The sequence below is a fragment of the Microcebus murinus genome, chromosome 25 (genome assembly GCF_040939455.1).
Source record: "Microcebus murinus isolate Inina chromosome 25, M.murinus_Inina_mat1.0, whole genome shotgun sequence".
In the NCBI taxonomy this organism is placed as follows: Eukaryota; Metazoa; Chordata; class Mammalia; order Primates; family Cheirogaleidae; genus Microcebus; species Microcebus murinus.
Genome location: NC_134128.1, coordinates 8241644 through 8260420, shown reverse-complemented (window position 1 = coordinate 8260420; position 18777 = coordinate 8241644). Strand labels below are relative to the sequence as shown.

The window sequence follows — 18777 nt, the reverse complement described above, 5'->3', positions numbered from 1 at the left end:
CACAGAAATTTTAAAATCTGTATTCACAGTTGGAAATATAACTTTAAACACAGAATAAAAAACTAAAATAACACTGGGTATTTTATCATTCTACATATTATACAAAAAGAGTCAAGCGTGTAAATTACCATTTACAACCGGAAATATAAACGACATGTACTTAAAATGCAAAGAGCCAAAATCTATAGAATACAGAGCCAAGTTTTTATTTTAGTCTGGATGGAAACCTTACTGGGAAGATGAAATGCACTCGGTCACACTTAAGTCTTTAATGCAAACAGGATTTTGGCACCAGAAGGTTTCAATGCAAAGGATAATACATATCAGAGTACTCCGTGATTAAAGGACTTGCATTTCAGAATGAAATGAATTTTTGTTCGATGTGATCATTTGGCAACCCGTTTCTTTAAAAAGTCTACTTGTAAGCTTGGATGTCAAAGTTTGCTGTTGGGTGTCCCTTTGATGGGCCATTACTGTGACACTCAGAGCTGAATGCTCAACATAAGTACACACTAATTATTGTTTTACGATGAGGACTGCTTATGTTCCTGATTTACTTATGCCAAGCTCACCTAAATGAAAACAAACGTACAAAAGAGCATAAAACCTCTTTCACCATGCTTGCCAAAAAATTTCATAAAAATCAGTCTATGGCACTTGAAAATATACTCCAGAAGTATTTCTGTGAGGGAGAGAATTTTGGGTAATCCTTACACTGGAGCTAGGATAAACATAATCTGATGGAATAACATCACATACATGGTATCAGTTTTGGAGTAATAAGAGATGCTAGAGATTTATGATAAAATCAGTTCTGCTTCTCAAAACATCTAAGCCGACAAATTTGACACATGAAAAGGCAAATTAGTGAATGTGGACAAAGTTGATACAGGAGTAGCAAAGATAACAGGTGTTTTCTCACAAGTACATGTAACCACCTTCTTTAACAATGTAAGTGGAATGTCTACATGGGTTCATGGCTTGGGAAATGATCCAACAAGTGGTTAATAACTTCTAATTTCCACAATGGAAACAATGAGAATGTATACATTTATGACCAGCATTCAGATGTGAAAGTTTCATAATTTTCACTTTGAATCTATGTGTGTCCAAAGAGAATATACTTCGACATACTTGAGGAACTGTGCTGTAATTAAGCAGCACAGAACTGGGTGAGCTCCATTGCGATTTTGCAATTTAGAGCTGTTAAAGCTGGTGAGACCCAGCTGGTGGCTATTTGCTCTAAAACTCTCAAGCTAACATGTAAATAGTGAAATTTATTCCTTTTCTAATACTGTCATACTTTTATGACCACAACCCTAAGTGCCAAAGTCGACGGTTTGGTTGTGACGTTGACAGTGAAGCTGCGTGCAAGACCTACAAAATAGGATTTACCAGACACGTTTGTTCCAATCTGAACAGAAGATTCTGTTGCCTGGATGTCTATAGTGATAATCTAAGAAATGTCAAAGGCTGAACATTCAGGAAATTTGCTAAGCCCTACAGTTTCTAGTTTAATAGTAACCTAATGAAGATCATTATTTTATTTTAAGGGTGTACATCTGTAGCAGACTGGCTTAAAGCCAGGCCACAAACTAAATTATAGAAGTCATCTCTCTAGCCCAACTCTTTCTAGGACCAACTGAATAAGAGTTGTTAGCTTAAAAAATCCCCATTCTAATAGCACTGCTCCATGTGTGCTTGTGATATACTCTGAGTTGAGTTCATTCCAGTGAAATATAAATTAATATAAGGCAATTGAGAGTTTATACATCACTATATACCAGCAAGCAAAAAAGGCTTGAGGACTTTAATGCTGTCATTTGAGCAAAAATCTGGAAGATGCTCACAAGAGTCATCAAACATGATCCTCTCTCCTCCACGTGCCATGCTTACCAGTTAGGAAAAATCCCAAATGAATTGAAGCTGTAAAACTTCATTCCCAGGCTGGGCATGGTGGCTCACTCCTGTAATCCTAGCACTCTGGGAGGCCGAGGTGGGAAGATCGTTTGAGCTCAAGAGTTTGAGACCAGCCTGAGCAAGGGGAAAGACCCTGTCTCTACTAAAAATAGAAAGAAATTAGCCAGACAACTAAAAATATATAGAAAAAATTAGCCGGGCATGGTGGCACATGCCTGTAGTCCCAGCTACTTGGGAGGCTGAGGCAGGAGGATCGCTTGAGCCCAGGAGTTTGAGGTTGCTGTGAGCTAGGCTGACGCCACGGCACTCTAGCCCAGGCAGCATAGTGAGACTCTATCTCAAAAATAAAAAATTAAAATTTCATTCCCAGAATATCCCTCATAGTTTGCACACAGGGTTGTTAAAGCTTCCTTAGACATGTGCTGATACAGTGGTTCAGAACATTGCTTCCATCCATAATAGCAATCACCTTTAGCTATACCTGGAACAGACAGGATTTTGGTGATTGGCAGGTCTGGGACTTCCCCAGGTGAGGTCTACTGCTGAACAGCATCTCTGAAGGAGGGGCTAGGAAAGCTTCCTTTGAAACAAGACATTCTCACAAACACTAAAGCATAATTTTACAAATGAGGACAAAGTCAAATGACCTGTACCCAACCCCAAAACTTCCATTAATGGCAGTGGCTCCCCAGGGCTGGGACTCAGATTCCCTAACCCTCTGTTTGGGGCCCTTCCCCCAAATCCTCCTTTTATAAAACATTTCTGGTCCACAAGGAGGATATTGTTGATGCTACCTTTAATTTAAGGTCTGAGAAACAAGCCCTGATTCCACCCTGACAGGAAGGAAACTTTCCCCTGCACTTCGGGCAGTGGGATGGGAGGTGCTAATACCGGCTTGCAAAGGGAAATGCTTCTCTTCCATCTCGAGAGAAAAGGAATTTTACAGAAGGAGGTTAAAGCATTAGCTGAATTGAGGGCCTAAAACACTTGACAATCTCCCTTTAACTAATTATTCACCAACAATGGAATAAAAGGTACTTTTTAACTGAGTAGCAAAAAAAAAAAAAAAAAAAAAAAATTTCGAGAAGGACACACTGCTGTGCTTTTTTGTACCTTCTACCGGGAGCCTGCCATCCTTGCTACCTTGCGTTTAACTGCAGCCTGAGGATCAGATAGAGGTAGTAATTAATTATAATTTGTTACAATTTAAAGACCACAAAAGAAATGCTGAAAACTGGTTTAGGAAAGCATTTTTAGATGTGAGGGCATTAATGATTAATCCTCCTGAACCTTCCATCAGTAATAGGTAAAATGTCAGAGACGGTGACAGTCACTTAATTGCTAGTGCAATTCACAATGCGCAAGAATCGACAAGGCGGCTTTTTGTAGCCCATTATCAAAGTGTCAACAATGATTATTGCCAATATAGTTATACAAATGCCAATTGCAGGGCAGCTGTTTTCTTTCAAATGGGTTCCGAGGAGAAGGTTGTATGTTAAAAGGAATCTTCTTATTGCAGCCCTACGGCTCCATTACACAGGCTTTACTTTACCTAATAAAATCAGACGTGAGTTTTGAGAGGAACAGCACAGAACGATGAACAAAATGCATATTTGTGTAAATCCCCAGGACTCTCTCTCTCAAAAACATGGGCTTTTTAAAGAGTCAGGTCAAATCCCCCAGAAATCAAGTGAGTCCAGTTATGTTTTCTTTTACTTCCCCGGGTTCCCTGCTGAGTAGCTTGCTAGCTGGCAGCATGCTAGGACTGTCATTTGTAAAAAGCAGTCCGCTCAGCTATAATTACTAATTTGGTGTCACACTGGAATTGCAGCGCAGCTGTGAAAAGATCGACCACCAGGGAGATTCGCATTTCTCTGTCTCATTTAGAGGCGGCGAAACTGCTGGAGCCATGAATGGAGGATGCCCTTCCATTAAAAGGGAAAGAATTAAAGAATAAAACAAGTCATAGCAGCTGTCAGAATTTGACAACGGTTAAAAAAAAAAAAACTGTTCTGTGCTCTTTTAAAAAAAAAATTCAAGACATCTGTACATGCATGTTCTGAGACTTGTTGCCATGAAAGTGATTCCATTATTGTTAGAATATAACTTCTTTATTTCTTTCAGTTCCATCTTCATTATTATGCTAATGCAGATCACACTAATTATGTGTCAAGTTGAAATCTAAGGAATGGGACTTGTCTGCACCTATATCACTAAATATTTGAAACGACAGTTTCAAAACTTGTCATCAACAAGTTAAAAGTATGGGAAATTAAAACAGTTATAATGACTCCAATGAAAGAAAATCTAAGAATAAGAATTGAGATTACTAATTAAGCCACGTCAACGGAGATTCCCTATGAAAATTATTCTCTGCACCGTAACAATCATTTTGAAGAGAATATAGCTATAAAATGATAGCAATGAAAAAAATATTCTTATAAATCATTTGATTCCATTTATAAAAAGCTAACATGTAGAAAATATTTTTAGCCTTCCCTATACATTTCAAACAGGAGCTACCAGTGATTGTTTTGATAGCATTTATGGTTTACTTTGTGAAGACAACAAATCGTATGATTTTTGGAAGAGTCAAAAACGTACTAACTGATCATGGAAACAAAACCCAGACATTAGTAGGGAAAGGAAAGCAAATTCTTTTTTAAAACTTCTGAAAATATTCAGTTTTTTAAGCTCTGTTAATAGATTCTATTCTATTATAGTTTAATACATGTTTCTAGATTATAAACAAACTGCTGTCTCTGAGAGAGAAAATACCTTACTACCAAGGCAGGTGTGCTCCTTTATCAATTACTAATTTTTAGTACTTTTACATTCCATATCTCCAAGCTATTTCCTCTCTGCCCTTTCTAGATTAGAAGGGGGGGTGGAGTAGCTGTCTAGAGACTCTGCCTTCTGGAAGAAGAGCTATCACAAACCTCCAGCCCCCAAAGTAGGACATAGCATTGAACTCTTCTTCAGGGCAACAGTGTACACAATTTTAATGTTTACACAGTGACAAAGACTGTAATGTACAAAATGCATATTTGAAACTATGTACGAAAAAGCTCAAACTCCTCAAACAGAGGAACTAAAAACTGGTTGCATTGCCAACATAGTATGAAATGAAATAATTTATTTCAATACTTAAAAAAAAATCAAGACTTAGAGTGAATTGTTTTAGCACCATATTTAACTCTGAAACAATGTTTTTGTCAATGTATTAATAGTACCTTTTTCCTTATTCATTCTTATGATTAATGGGATTAACGTGACTTTTTGTTAATATGTCCTTAAAAGAAAGGAGAAGAGAGAAAGAGAACTTCGAAACATCTGGAAGGCAGTGTGGCACAGTGGCTAGAAGCATGTGAGCTGGCACCGCCGCTCCCGGGCTCCAACCCGGGCTCTGTCCCTCGTAACTGTTGAACTTGGGACACGTTACTGATCCTGCCTGTTAAGTAACCTCTTCTACTCAAAGGAAGTAATAACAGTGCCGATCTCATCTGGTTGCTGTTAGGATTACAGACGAAATTCATGGTACAATTTACAACAGCAAATGTCATATAGTTTATACTCAACACGTGCCAGTTATTAATATTCACCTTTATAATTCAGCCCCGACACGCCGAAAAGAAAATTAAAAAAGCTAAATCCCAGAGGTTTCTGCCTCTGTCGCTACCTGTGTCATGCTGCACATGGACGTGAGCTTCTGAGTCTCCAATCTCTCGTGGGGCGGGGCGGGGCGGGAGCCTCACTAAACCCACCTCCTTGGGAGATGTTTTGAGGAACGATCACCACACACTCATACCATTAATACACACAGGATAAAAGTATCCTAGCAAAGTGCTCAGAAAAGCAAGCTTGTGTTCAAACAAATTTTCATTTCTTTTCACAGAATCCTACATCAATAAAGCGGCTACACATTTCTTTGGTGAGGAGGGCAGTGGGACTGTGGCGCACGCCGGAGGTTTCTGGAAAGCGTGTAGTGCCACAGGTGGAGGGAGAAGGTAGGGAAGGCTAAGTGGATGTTCTGCTTCTGAGGCAGCATCACAGTGACAAGGCAGTCAGATAACGTGTGGCTTTCCTCCCTACGTGTCCCTGTTTTACGATTTAGGTGTCAGCAGCGACCACACCATCAGCTGTCACTGCCTTTCATGGGCTCGGTTACTGTCAGGGCAGAACGAGCCCTTGTTGACCGAACCTGAAGAAATCAGATTGAACAAAGGAAAAAGTTCTGCGAGTGGTAGTCTCAAGGGACTGGGGGTGGGGGGGAAAGAAGCAAAAACAGAGCAACCCGAGTGGGGGGGGTGATGTCCTCCTGTCCACGGATCTGACTCCGGGCCTGGCCTGTCGCCAGGATGCTCAGGAATGCGTTTGCCTCTGTAAATACCCTGATATCTCCTCCTAGGAGAAAGCCCCAATTGTACTAAACCTCTGAGCTTCTCATGGGCTTCTCTTTGACACCTAGAAGAAACGCTCACTATAGAAGTCAAGAGTCATCGTTTCTGCTGCTTCTGTTCAAAGCTGGTGACTTTACGGTGGTTTACACAGAGGTGTGAGTGTCAAGATGCACGTTCACTAATGCATAGTAAAAATGCAAATGGTCACGGAAGGACCCAGCATTTCCTTTTTCTTTTTGTCACTCTCTCTCTGCGTTGCAATCTGGCTCTGGCCACCACCTGTCCTTGCTGACAAGGTTGCTGGTGACCTTCCTGTTGATAAGCCCAAGAGGTGATTCTTGTCCTTATCCTACCTGGCCTTGTGGAAGCATCTGATACTGGAAAGTTCTCTTGCTCTGATTTCAGGGATGTTACTAGAGTGCAAGTTTCTGAGGGTAGGGGCTGTGTCTGTCTTATTCCCTGAGTCTTTTCGAACAGTGCTTGGCAGATACTCAATAAATACTTGTGCAAATGGCCCCGACCTTCCTGGCTCACCTCCCACCTCTGGCTGATCCTTTTTGGGACCCTGTCTCCATCCACCCTATAAAGAATAGATGTTCTTCGGGGTGGGTTCTAATGAGCTTCTCTTCTAGCTTCACACACCCAGGAGGAGTGTGGGCACACTCCTCCTGGGTGACTTCATCCACTTCCCCGTCTTTGCTGACCATTCTGCCAGGGAGGATTCCCAAGCCCTTTTTCCCCACCTGAGACTCTCTGCACAGCCTCTCATGCCTATGGGATATCTCTGTTTTGAGGTCACACTGATGTTTTATTTTATTTTTGAGACAGAGTCTCACTGTGTTGCCCAGGCTAGAGTGAGTGCCGTGGCGTCAGCCTAGCTCACAGCAACCTCAAACTCCTGGGCTCAAGCGATCCTCCTGCCTCAGCCTCCCAAGTAGCTGGGACTACAGGCATGCACCACAATGCCTGGCTAATTTTTTCCATATATATATTAGTTGGCCAATTAATTTCTATTTATAGTAGAGATGGGGTCTCGTTCTTGCTCAGGCTGGTTTCAAACTCCTGACCTCGAGCTATCTGTCCGCCTCGGCCTCCCAGAGTGCTAGGATTACAGGTGTGAGCCACCGCGCCCGGTCCATACCGACATTTTAAACTACTCCCTCCCTCTCTGTTCCCTAATTCAGTTAGAGGAATTAACACCTACACAACTGGCCAAAGCAGGAACTTGGAGGTCATCCTTAACATCCTTCTCTCCACCCGCTCACTGGCACCATCACCTCTGGAATTCAATCTCTGAGCTCTGTCGCTTCATCTTTCCACATCTCTCTGAAAACCACCCACTTCCACTCCCCCAGCTCCGTCCCCCATCTCCTCGGGGTGACTCCATCAGCTCGTCCAGCTCTCCCGCCAGCTAATACGCCAATCCCCCCCCCCACACACACACACACCGTGTGCCCTCGCACCTCCTGCTCTTCCTCTGGCTAACTCCTGCCTGTCCTCCTCCAGGTTTTCAGATATCACCTCCTCCAGGAAGACTTTCCTTGACCCTGCACAGCCTGAGCCAGGTACCCTTGCTGCGAGCTCCAGAGTCCCCCAAGTGTCCCCGACAGTGTCCCATGATAGCATCTCCTCCTATTTAATGTCTGCATGCCCTGCTAGATGGGTCTGTGTGGCTCATGATTTTAGCCCCTGAAGCTAGGACAAATACTTCTGAGTGAATAAATGAAAGCAGATTACAAAAATCTGTAAAAATTCCAATGAACACCAGATGATATCATTCTAAAAAAAATTAACGAACAACCAACCTTGAGCCCTGCTCCCAAGAAAAGGCGGCACTTCCCAAATAAGGTGTGACGGGTTGGAAGCGCAGAGTATAAAGGCACCTTTCACATATAAGCACATGCTCGTCTGGGTCAGTTCAGGTTTACACCCAGGAAGCTACCCCCTACATTCTCATTCCAACTGATCCTTCAACGTGACACTGTCTATAATCATGTATGACAAGCTAAATATGGATCAAATATTGTCTAAGGTCCAATGAATCACGAGAAGAGAAAAACATGTGGTCCCCTCATCCCTAATTTTTGAAGCAAACAAGAATACTCTGATCATATCTTAACATTTTATAGTTGGAAAGGAGTTTGAAGCTCATCCAAGCTAACAGTTCACAGGTGAGAAAACAGACTCGAGAGAGGCAAAGCAGCACGGTCGGGGCCACACCCGGCTCGTCAGTGGTGCAGTGGTGTCCGGGCTGGCTCTGGCCTGCAGGAGCGCACTCTGAGCCGCGACTGCCACCACACGTTGACGGCACAGGTGGCTGTGTTTTCAAGAGCGTGCTGCACGTGGCATGTTCCTTCCCACCACATTTTTACACCCCCCAACTATTTCATGATTCAACAACCTAAGGAAGAGAAATGAAGTAGAACACGCCTCGGGTCTATGAGGATGCGTTCTGGCTGGTGGCAGCAGCAGGGGAAACGGCAGAACCGCAGTGGTGGGACACGAGAGAGAAAGAACACACTCGAGTGGGGCTGCTCACGTGCGCCCCAAAGGATGCAGAGGAACGTGGCAAGGTGCTTACCTTTTCTTTGTCACTAGCTTCTCTAGCCACTGTAGAGCCCTGCAATACAAAGAAATAATAAAATCATGCACACTCGAGGCATCGGGTTTCACATGTGCAGAATATGCAAACAGTCCTGCAGAGCAGAGAGGAAGATAGATCAGCACCTGCTCGGCTCCGGTGCCCCTTCCCTCTGCAGGTGTCCTGGCCACTGGCCACTGCTCCAGCCCTGACTCTGTCACGCTCACTTATCTTTCTCTGGTTCTGTCCACCTGCCAGAAATCAGAAAACCTGAAAAGCACTTGAACGATGACTTACTAAACGCTGGATCAAACGCATGCCTTCCTCCTCGCATCGGCTGCCAGAATGGTTGGCCTTCTTATCTGCAAAGTGGAAGTAGCTGCGGTGACCACTGAGGCATGAGGTGCCCCTTTCCAGTGGTGGGCATGGCCCAGCCCTGCGACTGCCTTTTCTATGGCACTTTGTTTTCTCCCCCATTCTCGGGTCACTGACAGACATTTCTTGCCCACGTGCCGTGTGTCAGTCCCCCACGGCCACTTTCTGACCCTCTTTACTTTGGAGGTTCCTTCAAAGACAAGCGTTTACTTGCACCTCTTTTGTGCCAGGCCCTATGCTGAGCACAGAGTCAAAAAGTGGAGGAAAACACAGTCCTTGATCTCAGCAGATGCTGCTCCACTGCAGTGGTTTTCAAAACTACGCCTCAGAGCTCTGGGTTGTCCAAGATGACCCGAGTCCACCTGAGATGCCAACAGGGAGGCTTTGGGGGTAGCATTCGAGCAGAGAAACTTCCCTTTGCTTGTGGAAGATTTTAATTCAAGAGAAGAGCTGGGAGACAAATGTTCTAGTGAATTCCTAAATATGTGATTACAACAATGACTATTTATTCTGTTTCTTGGTGATTACTGTGGTGTCTTAACACCCAGCAGATGCCTGGTGATGCTCAGCGTTCACTGAGTCAATGGCCAGTGAAAGATCACAGACCAACGTGCTGGGCTCCCTTCCTCCCAGCACTGGAACCAAAACTGCTGCTGGGTCAGCAAAGCCCTTTGTCTGCTTGGCCACCTCCGAAATCGACATTTACTGCCCTGGAATACCTGAGTTAGCCAAGCACTGAAAGAGCTTATATTTGACTTGGGGAAAAGCAAAAGCATCTTCTAGATTGGCCATTTCCAGAGAAATCAAAATGTTTTACATGATTACCGACTTTCATTCAAGCAGCTCGGGCATGGATCAGGCTCACAGACATAGAAACTCGGACTGAAGAGACGCCTCGTGTTGGGGAAGGGGGCCACGACCAGGCCCTGCGTCTCCCCAGGGGCAATTCTCCTTCCCCAGGACTGGGGTATCTGAGACCCTGCTGCCTGCCCGGGAAAACACTATCAAATGGAGATGGCCCGTGTGAATCATTTATCAAAGAAAACCTGAGGACCCATCCCATCACCCCGGCACGTGCCACTCTGCACAGCTGAGCCCAGCCACTGTCCCTACCCTTGGTCTACTTTCCTTCCTTTGGGGATCCCTTAATATGGGCCACAGATATCTTCTTTTACACATCAATTTCTAAAGAATGTTCCCAATTTTTTCTTTTTAATGGGACATTTGTAATATTTGAACACTGTCTACACTGCAGGGTAGAGGAAAGAAGCTATTTATTCTACTTTGTAACTTTAACCAAGTTGTTGGTTTATGTGGGTTTTTTTTTCCCCCTCCTACAAAATAATTTACTCTGCATCTGATTCTGAGGGAAACTTCATCTCTATGTAAATGCTGGTCATTAGCCTGGAAAGAAAAACTCATCCAAGTTCATATTCATTCACAATAAAAAATTAAAACAAAAATAAAAAGTAAGGCAGAGAGTTTAAGCAATCAAATGATACCAAATGGACAGGTTCCAACACAACTGAAAGTCCTGGCAAGAACAGAATTTGTCTCTTCTACCAGCTAAAAGGGGAGATGAAATTACGAAATGCAAGACAAAACTAGGATACCAAACCCCCAAGTATAATTTAGGTCAAGGTACGCTTACTAGACACTACCTGTCTAAGGCACTATCTTAGGCATTTCAGGGGGATAAAAAATAGTAGAACAAACACTTGCCCTTAAGGCACTTACTTGGAGAATATGCCATGCCTTACGCTGAACACAACATCTGCATCTCACCCCATTTTTGTAGCAACCTTGCAAACGTAAGTAAAAGTATCCCTGTTTTTTTGTTGTTGTTTTGTTTTTGAGACAGAATCCCAATTTGTTGCCCAGGCTAGAGTGAGTACCGTGGCGTCAGCCTAGCTCACAGCAACCTCAAACTCCTGGGCTCCACCAATCTTGCTGCCTCAGCCTCCCGAGTAGCTGGGACTTACAGGCTTGTACCACCATGCCCAGCCAATTTTTTCTATATATATTTTTAGTTGGCCAATTCATTTCTTTCTATTTTTAGTAGAGACAGAGTCTCGCTCTTGCTCAGGCTGGTTTAGAACTCCTGACCTCAAGCAATCCACCCGCGTCAGCCTCCCAGAGTGCTAGGATTACAGGCGTGAGCCACCCTGCCCAGCCAGTATCCCTGTTTTAATAGACGAAGAAACTGAGGCTCACAGATGTTCAGCCACTTGTGAGTCACAAGACCAGGAGCCACGAGCCATAAGACCAGGACGTGTGGCTTCAGAGGTCACTCTGCCTTTCTTCCACGGGAGAGTAGGAGCAGCTCACGCTCCTGAAATACTCAGCAGAGTGCGCTGAGCAGCACCACAAAGGCTCCAAGAACGGTGGACACGGGCAAGAGCCCTGGAGGGTGGCTGCGGTTTCCCCAGGGGCAATTCTGGGGGAACAAAATGGCTTGAGCTAAGACCTGATGGCAGGACAGGGCAAGGCTGTGTTTGGGGAGTTGATCCAGTTTGTCTGACCTCAGGTTAGGAGACAAGCCTCGACCATTCCCTTCACTTACGCTAGCATTTCTCTAAGTGTGGTTCAGAACCCTGGGCCCTCCAAGACCTTTGTAGGAGGCTACAAAGTCAAAACTATTTTTAGAATAATATGGAGACGTTATTTGCCTTTTTCTCTGTCTGGGAAAAACTGCTGGCAGCTTAGCACAAATCGAGCAGTAGCACCAACAGGTATCCCAAATAAAAACCCAAAATAAAAAAGTTAGCATCGTTGAAGAGATGTGACATCATTTTATTGTAACCTCCGAAGCTACAAACTCTGGTTTTCATGGCTTGTTAGCTGCTGAACCTCTGTAAGCCTAAGGCAGTGCCATGTACAAGTAGGCATCTAGTTAGCATATGAAGTAATAAATGCTTCATTTATTGCTTGATGAAAGAATAAAATGAACTGCATCAAATCTTGACCCCAGAGTTACATGCCTTTTCAACACTCTGCGTAGGAAGTATGCAAAAAGCACTTCTTTTTTATAAAGAAGGAATGGTTTCTCAAGAACTACTGTTGTGATGGTTTGAGTTATGAGCTAAACTAGCCACCTTTTCCATGAGACATTTACATGATAGAGCAACTAAAAAACAATCTGTTTGTTCGGATCTGGGCATCTGGTAGATATTTGGCTCAGAAACAAACAAAGCTATTAGACTTGGCTGAGTGCTGTTGCAGAGGAACTCCAGGCCATACGTAGGTGGTGCCATTTCCTTGAAAACAACAGGACTTGTTGACAATAATAAAACTTGAGCTTTCAAGTGAAAAGTATACTTTAAAAAAACTTGTATCCACCACCCTGAGCTTCACAGCTTCCCCAAATGCAAAAGACTTATCTGATAACATTGGTGGTGACATTGATGTGACTTTTTGATAATATATAATGAGGTGTCAATATTTGTGATAGTCACATAACTTGGTGAACAAATATGTCCCAAATGACAAGTATACAACTTTACTGACTTTGCATTTCAGACCAATGCATGTAAACAGATCAATGGATTTTGATGAAAAGAGTACTAAAAGTTCATTGATGTGATTTAAGATTCCACAATGTAACTAAGCTTTGAGAAATCACCTCTTGCCAAGTTCTGGTATATCTATAATTATCCAAAAAAGTTATTAAAACATCCCCCTGTCCCTTTCCAGCTATATTTTGTGTGCAGTTATAATTTTTTGTAGACCTCAATGAAATAACACTATCATAGACTGTTAGCAGAATTAGATATGACATTTCAGCTGTCTCACATTAAGTCAGACATCATAGAAATCTGTAAAAATGTAAAACATCTGCAAAAAATGTAAAGTGTCTAATTTTTGCTTTTGGAAAATAGTTATTTTCATAAAAATATGTTAACATATTTTAACTATTTTATGTTAATTTTGAATACTGTAAATATCCACAGATACAATCTATATAAGCAAAACCTTTTGGGAGGGGTCCTCTTTTAGAAGTATGAAAGGGTTGAGACCAAAAAACTTGAACAAATGGTGGACCAGGGTTGGCAAACTTTCTGAAAAGTCAGAGGGTAAAAGTTTTAGGCTTTGTGGTCCATAATAGTCTCCGCAGTAACTATTCAACTCTGCTACTGTAGTGCAAAAGCAGCCACAGGCAATACAGAAACAATGGGCAGGGCAATATTCCAATAAAACTTTATTTGTAAAAATGGCCCCTGAGTTGGATTTGGCATTCAAGCCAGTCACAGCTAACTTTGACATTTCCCCGAGAGTTGGTGATGCTGGAAGTCAGATCACGTCACTCCACTGTCAGAATTTCCAGTGGACCCCTTCTCACCCCAAGTCTTTGAAATGGCCTATCTTGGGGGCCTTTGTACTTACCGTTCCCTCTGCTAGGGACACTCTTTCCTGAGCTCAATCCTTCATCACCCTCAAGTCTGCTCCAATGTCATCTTCCCAGGGAAACCTTCCTGGACATTCTATTTAAAACTATATCCCTCCCCTCTTTGTCTATAGCACTTACCACTTCCCAAATAATACTACATGGCTTACTTATTTCTTTTACCTACTTCCTGTCTTTACCGCCAGAATGTCGGCTCCTTGAGTGCAGGTTTGGTCTGTTTTGTTCATCGCATTATTCCCAGCACCTAGAACAGTGCCTGCTATGTAGCTGGTGCTGAGTAAACGGTATATTTCTAACATGCACAACAGTCTTTCGGTAGAGCCAGCAAGCACTGACTGCTTAACTGAGAGGTGTATATACTGCTAGTTGTCTGGTAGCTTTAACCACTTCAGTACCGTACTCACCGGCCACAAAACCTTGCCCACAGCCGGCACTCAGTCCGCATGATAGTTTGTGTTGTGCATTGACGACAAATCCGTTTTGCTCTTGTGTGATGAGGAAATCTCTAAAACACTGAAAGTTTTTTTACTTTACAGGCAGCTTTAGGAAAATAACTATAGTAACTCCTACTAAGGTCTTGTTAAAAGGTCACAGATTTGTAGTAACTTATTAGCTGAATGTACACACTGCAACTGCAGAGATAAAAGCAAAAGCTTTTGGCTGTCGACTAAAGTCAACACTCACGTTGATCTGTGGCTATCGACTATAGTCGACACTGGTACTGAAGTGGTTAAGCTCTGAGCACCTACTAAGCATTTTCTATGATCTTGAGTTATTTTTACAAAAATTAAGAAAATTAATCTCACCTTTAAGTCATATTTCCTATATACAGATAAACGGTGGCTGAACACATTTCTTGTAACAATCACATATATTTCAACTCCGTCGACATTAAGCCGGTACATGCCCAAGAATTGGGGAAGAAGGGTGACCCCATGACATTCCACTATGTACTGCAGAGGAGAGAAAGAAAAAAAAAATCCAATCAAAAGATTATTTGTTTAGATGTGAAATAAATATGCTTATAGAATTTATACAAAGTGAAAACTCCAACCATTAAGGTCCTATTTATAGGAAATGACCACATTTTTGCTATTTACCAATCAGATTTACCAATGTGTTTACCATCTATATACAGATTAAAAAACTCAATTTTATCTCCAAAGAGATAGATTCCCTAACATTCCAAACTCATTTGTAAGGTCAAAAATTGGATAAAATAGTGAAGGAAAGAGGCCACATGATTGTCCTTTTTGGAATTTCTTTTATGTGAAATTACACCCTACCTAGGGTCTCTATTTTCTATCCAAAAGCAACGATGACAATTCTACAAGGTTGAGGCAGAGTGACTTGGCTGCTAACGTCAACTTTTCTTTAACAGTGTTGAAGTCGAGATCAAAGAGGAAACTGGAGAGCCCAGTGTTGCAAGCTGGGAGGGTTGGGCTCTAGTCCCAGTTTTGTTTTACACTGAGACTTTAACATTTCCGAGCTAAATTGCCCACTAGAGCAGGGGTGAAGGGGAGGGGCACCTGTAATCACAGAGCCCTCGCTCCCGCCCTACAGGCAGACAGGGATTGTTGGGCGCCCCGTGTTGGTTTCCATCAAATCCACTGGACAAGTCCCAGAGCTGACAGACATCACTTCCAAGGGGAGTTGCAAAAACACAACAGAACTTCAGCAGTCTTCAATGGCCATACTCCAGAAAACCACAAGATGGAGCTACTTCTCCTTGAGAGCAGACTTTTATGGGTCTCACTGCATTTCCCAAAGGAAAGTTTTTTTCCTTTCTCTAAAATGAAGGGGAAAGAAGATTTCAAAAAAGCTCTTCTGCATCTACAGTTGTGTGAAATCTCCAGGATAATGAATAGCATAAATAGTATGATCACAACACTGTAAACATTGCAGGCACTATGTATATGTACACAGAGACACCTGGAAGAATGCTCACCAAATAGCAATGACAGAAATAGGAGGTAACTTCAAAAAAGGATCAAAGTTATACTAGTTGAATTTTTTTCTTTCTTTTTTTCAATGAGCACCCTATAAGAATAAGAAGATAATTAGAATATCCTTTTAAGCTTTTTGGTTGTAAACACTGTTAATAATCAACTCTGGTAATATTAACCACCTTAAGAATTAATAAGTCTTCAATTGTTATCATTAAAGATCAACAACATCAATATCTGAGTTTGATTTTTGCCACCCAGAATTTTGGCAAATTTTAAAAATGCTTCTGCCTTTTTTTCTTACTGACAATAACTGTGCTCTATATTTTCACTTGATGTATTTTCTCAATACAGTTTCATCTGAGCTTGTTGTTTGAAATCAGATGAGTGGAACATTTTCTATTTCTCTCCTTGCAACATATAATAGTTTTGCTAATGCAAAACAGGTGGTAAATAGCCCTTGGTTGAAAAGAATTTCTCACATCTGATCTAAAGAAATAAAAAGAGTTGCTGTTCCTCGCCTCTGAAGAAAAATTGAGTGGATGGGCCTTAAAACACAGAGACTGGGGGAATCTGTGTAAGCGCAGTAGAAAAAACACAAATTTATGAGCCAGAAAGATGCGTGCATGCAACCTGGCACCTCCATTTACTAGCTGTGGGATCTTGGGAGAGTTACTAAATCAATCCACATTTTAGTTTCATTTTCCAGAAAATAAGCACCACAATGTTTACCTTCAAGGTTGTTTTGAGGATCACAGATAACAGTGTGTCAAAATAGTTCACACCATGCTGTGTACCATACTGCAGATGATGATAATAATTACTTATTTTCATTCAAAACTCCATTAAGAAACTTTAAGGTTATTCCTGTTCTGACATACAGACACGCACGGGGCAATCCTCCTCCGAGGAAGTTATTTCTGAGGTCTGCAAGCCACAACTCTGCCTCGGGGCACACACCAGTTTCAGGTTTGCTGCTCAGCCCCTCTGTGTGCTGTTCTGCTGGGATTATTCTCATCTTTTTTTTTTTTTTTTTCGGCATATTATGGGGGTACAGATTTTAAGGTTTCAATAAATGCCCATTTCCCCTCCGCCCCCCACAAGTCTGAGTCTCCAGCATGACCATCCCCCAGATGGTGCACATCTCACTCCTTATGTATGTATATACCCGCCCCCCCCCGCCCCCCTCCCCCCTGCCCAATACCCTATTACTGTAGTACCTATGTGTCCACTTAGGTGCTACTCAGTTAATACCAGTTTGCTGGAGAATATATCTGGTGCTTGTTTTTCCATTCTTGGGATACTTCACTTAGTAGTATGGGTTCCAGCTCTAACCGGGAAAATATAAGATGTGCTATATCACCATTGTTTCTTAGAGCTGAATAGTACTCCGTGGTATACATATACCACATTTTATTAATCCATTCTTGGATGGATGGGCACTTGGGCTGTTTCCACAGCCTTGCAATTATGAATTGTGCTGCTATAAACATTCGAGTGCAGGTGTCTTTTTTGTAGAGTGTCATTGGATCATTTGGGTAGATGCCCAGCAATGGGATTGCTGGATCAAATGGTAGATTCACTTGTATCGCTTGAAGGTATCTCCATATTGCTTTCCACAGAGGTTGAACTAGTTTGCAGTCCCACCAGCAGTGTAGGAGTGTTCCTCTCTCTCCGCAACCACGCCAGCATTTATTGTTTGGAGATTTTTTGATAAAGGCCATTCTCACTGGGGTTAAGTGATATCTCATTGTAGTTTTGATTTGCATTTCCCTGATGATTAGAGATGTTGAGCATTTTTTCATATGTTTGTTGGCCATTCTTCTGTCTTCTTTAGAAAAGTTTCTGTTCAAGTCCTTTGCTCACTTTTTAATGGGGTTATTTGATTTTTTTTCTTCCTGGTTTTCGTGAGTTCTAAGTATATTCTAGTTATCAGTCCCTTATCGGATGCATAGGATGCAAAAATTTTCTCCCATTCTGTAGGTTGTCTGTTTACTTTCATGACTATTTCTTTGGCTGTGCAGAAGCTTTGTAGTTTGATCATGTCCCATTTATTTATTTTTGTTGCTGCTGTGATTGCCTTTGGGGACTTCTTCATAAACTCTTTGCCCAGGCCGATGTCTAGGAGAGTGTTTCCAACTTTTTCCTCTAGAGTTCTAATAGTTTCTATTCTCATCTTGGACTATCTTTTTTTTCCCCCAGGTCCCCTAGGTGGTGAGTGGCTTTGTTTCTTTCAGCATATTATGGGGGTACAAATGTTTAGGTTATGTATATTTCATCTTGGACTATCTTTTAAAAATCCCACCAGGAGAAAATGTCTCTTTGATTAAAATGTGCAGAACCACAGAGAGGCCTCGGGTCTTGGTGGACAGGGGCCATTACACACGCGCCCGGCACTGTGAGTGGGGCTGCAGAGACACTTGGCTCTTGTCTGTGTGCAACTTATCCCACTTCACAGGGAAAGAGAGGACGCACCCATCGGAAGGGAGTGGCCTTGGTTTCCTGATGTCCCAGCACGGAAAGGAGGTTCCCCACCTGCCCCGTGCTCTGGCATGAGGGGAGAAGGGGGTGCCTTCCAAGTCCAATCTCTCCAGCCACGCTGGGACCCGTCCTGTCGGGTTTTTAGACACCCCCCCCCCCTAGTCTGGGATCCTCGATCTCTTTCTCTCTCCCTCCCTACCTCCCTCCACTGGCAGCTTCTCAACAGTGTTTAAACATGCTAAAGTCTCTCTCCCAAAACAAACAGAAACAAAACCCCAAAACACTCGCTCAACTGCAAAGACACACTTGTCTGGCACTCGCTGGATCCTGGCTTGAAAGGAACATTTCCTGGGAAACCGAGGCTGCCCGACTGTGCCCTCAGCTGGGTGCCTGGTGATGCTGAGGAATTCCTGTCAACTCTGTGGGTGCAAGACGTCGCCATGTTTCAGAGAACTGTATTTAAGTCATGAGACAGGAGATGCTGGGTCTGTGATTTACTCTGACATACTTCAGGAAAAAAAATGATGCAGACACGGTAAAATGTTAATCGTTGTTACATCTAACTGATGACTATACGCTCTAAATGTTTTGCATGTCTGAAAATGTTTATAATAAAAAGTAAAGGCTGGGCACGGTGGCTCATGCCTGTAATCCTAGCACTCTGGGAGA

At 42.6% G+C, this 18777-nt stretch overlaps 1 protein-coding gene across 3 annotated transcripts in view; it reads right to left on the bottom strand.

The window, feature by feature from the left end:
* PIP4K2A (phosphatidylinositol-5-phosphate 4-kinase type 2 alpha) overlaps positions 1-18777 on the bottom strand; it is a 168208-nt gene that overhangs the window by 21864 nt on the left and 127567 nt on the right. For all 3 annotated transcript variants that reach the window (XM_012767309.2, XM_075997657.1, XM_012767310.3), the window contains exons 5-6: positions 14488-14634; positions 8902-8940 (exon numbers count right to left, since the gene is read on the bottom strand). In XM_012767309.2, coding sequence (XP_012622763.2) covers positions 8902-8940; positions 14488-14634 — 186 coding nt within the window. The remainder of the gene's footprint in view (positions 1-8901; positions 8941-14487; positions 14635-18777) is intronic.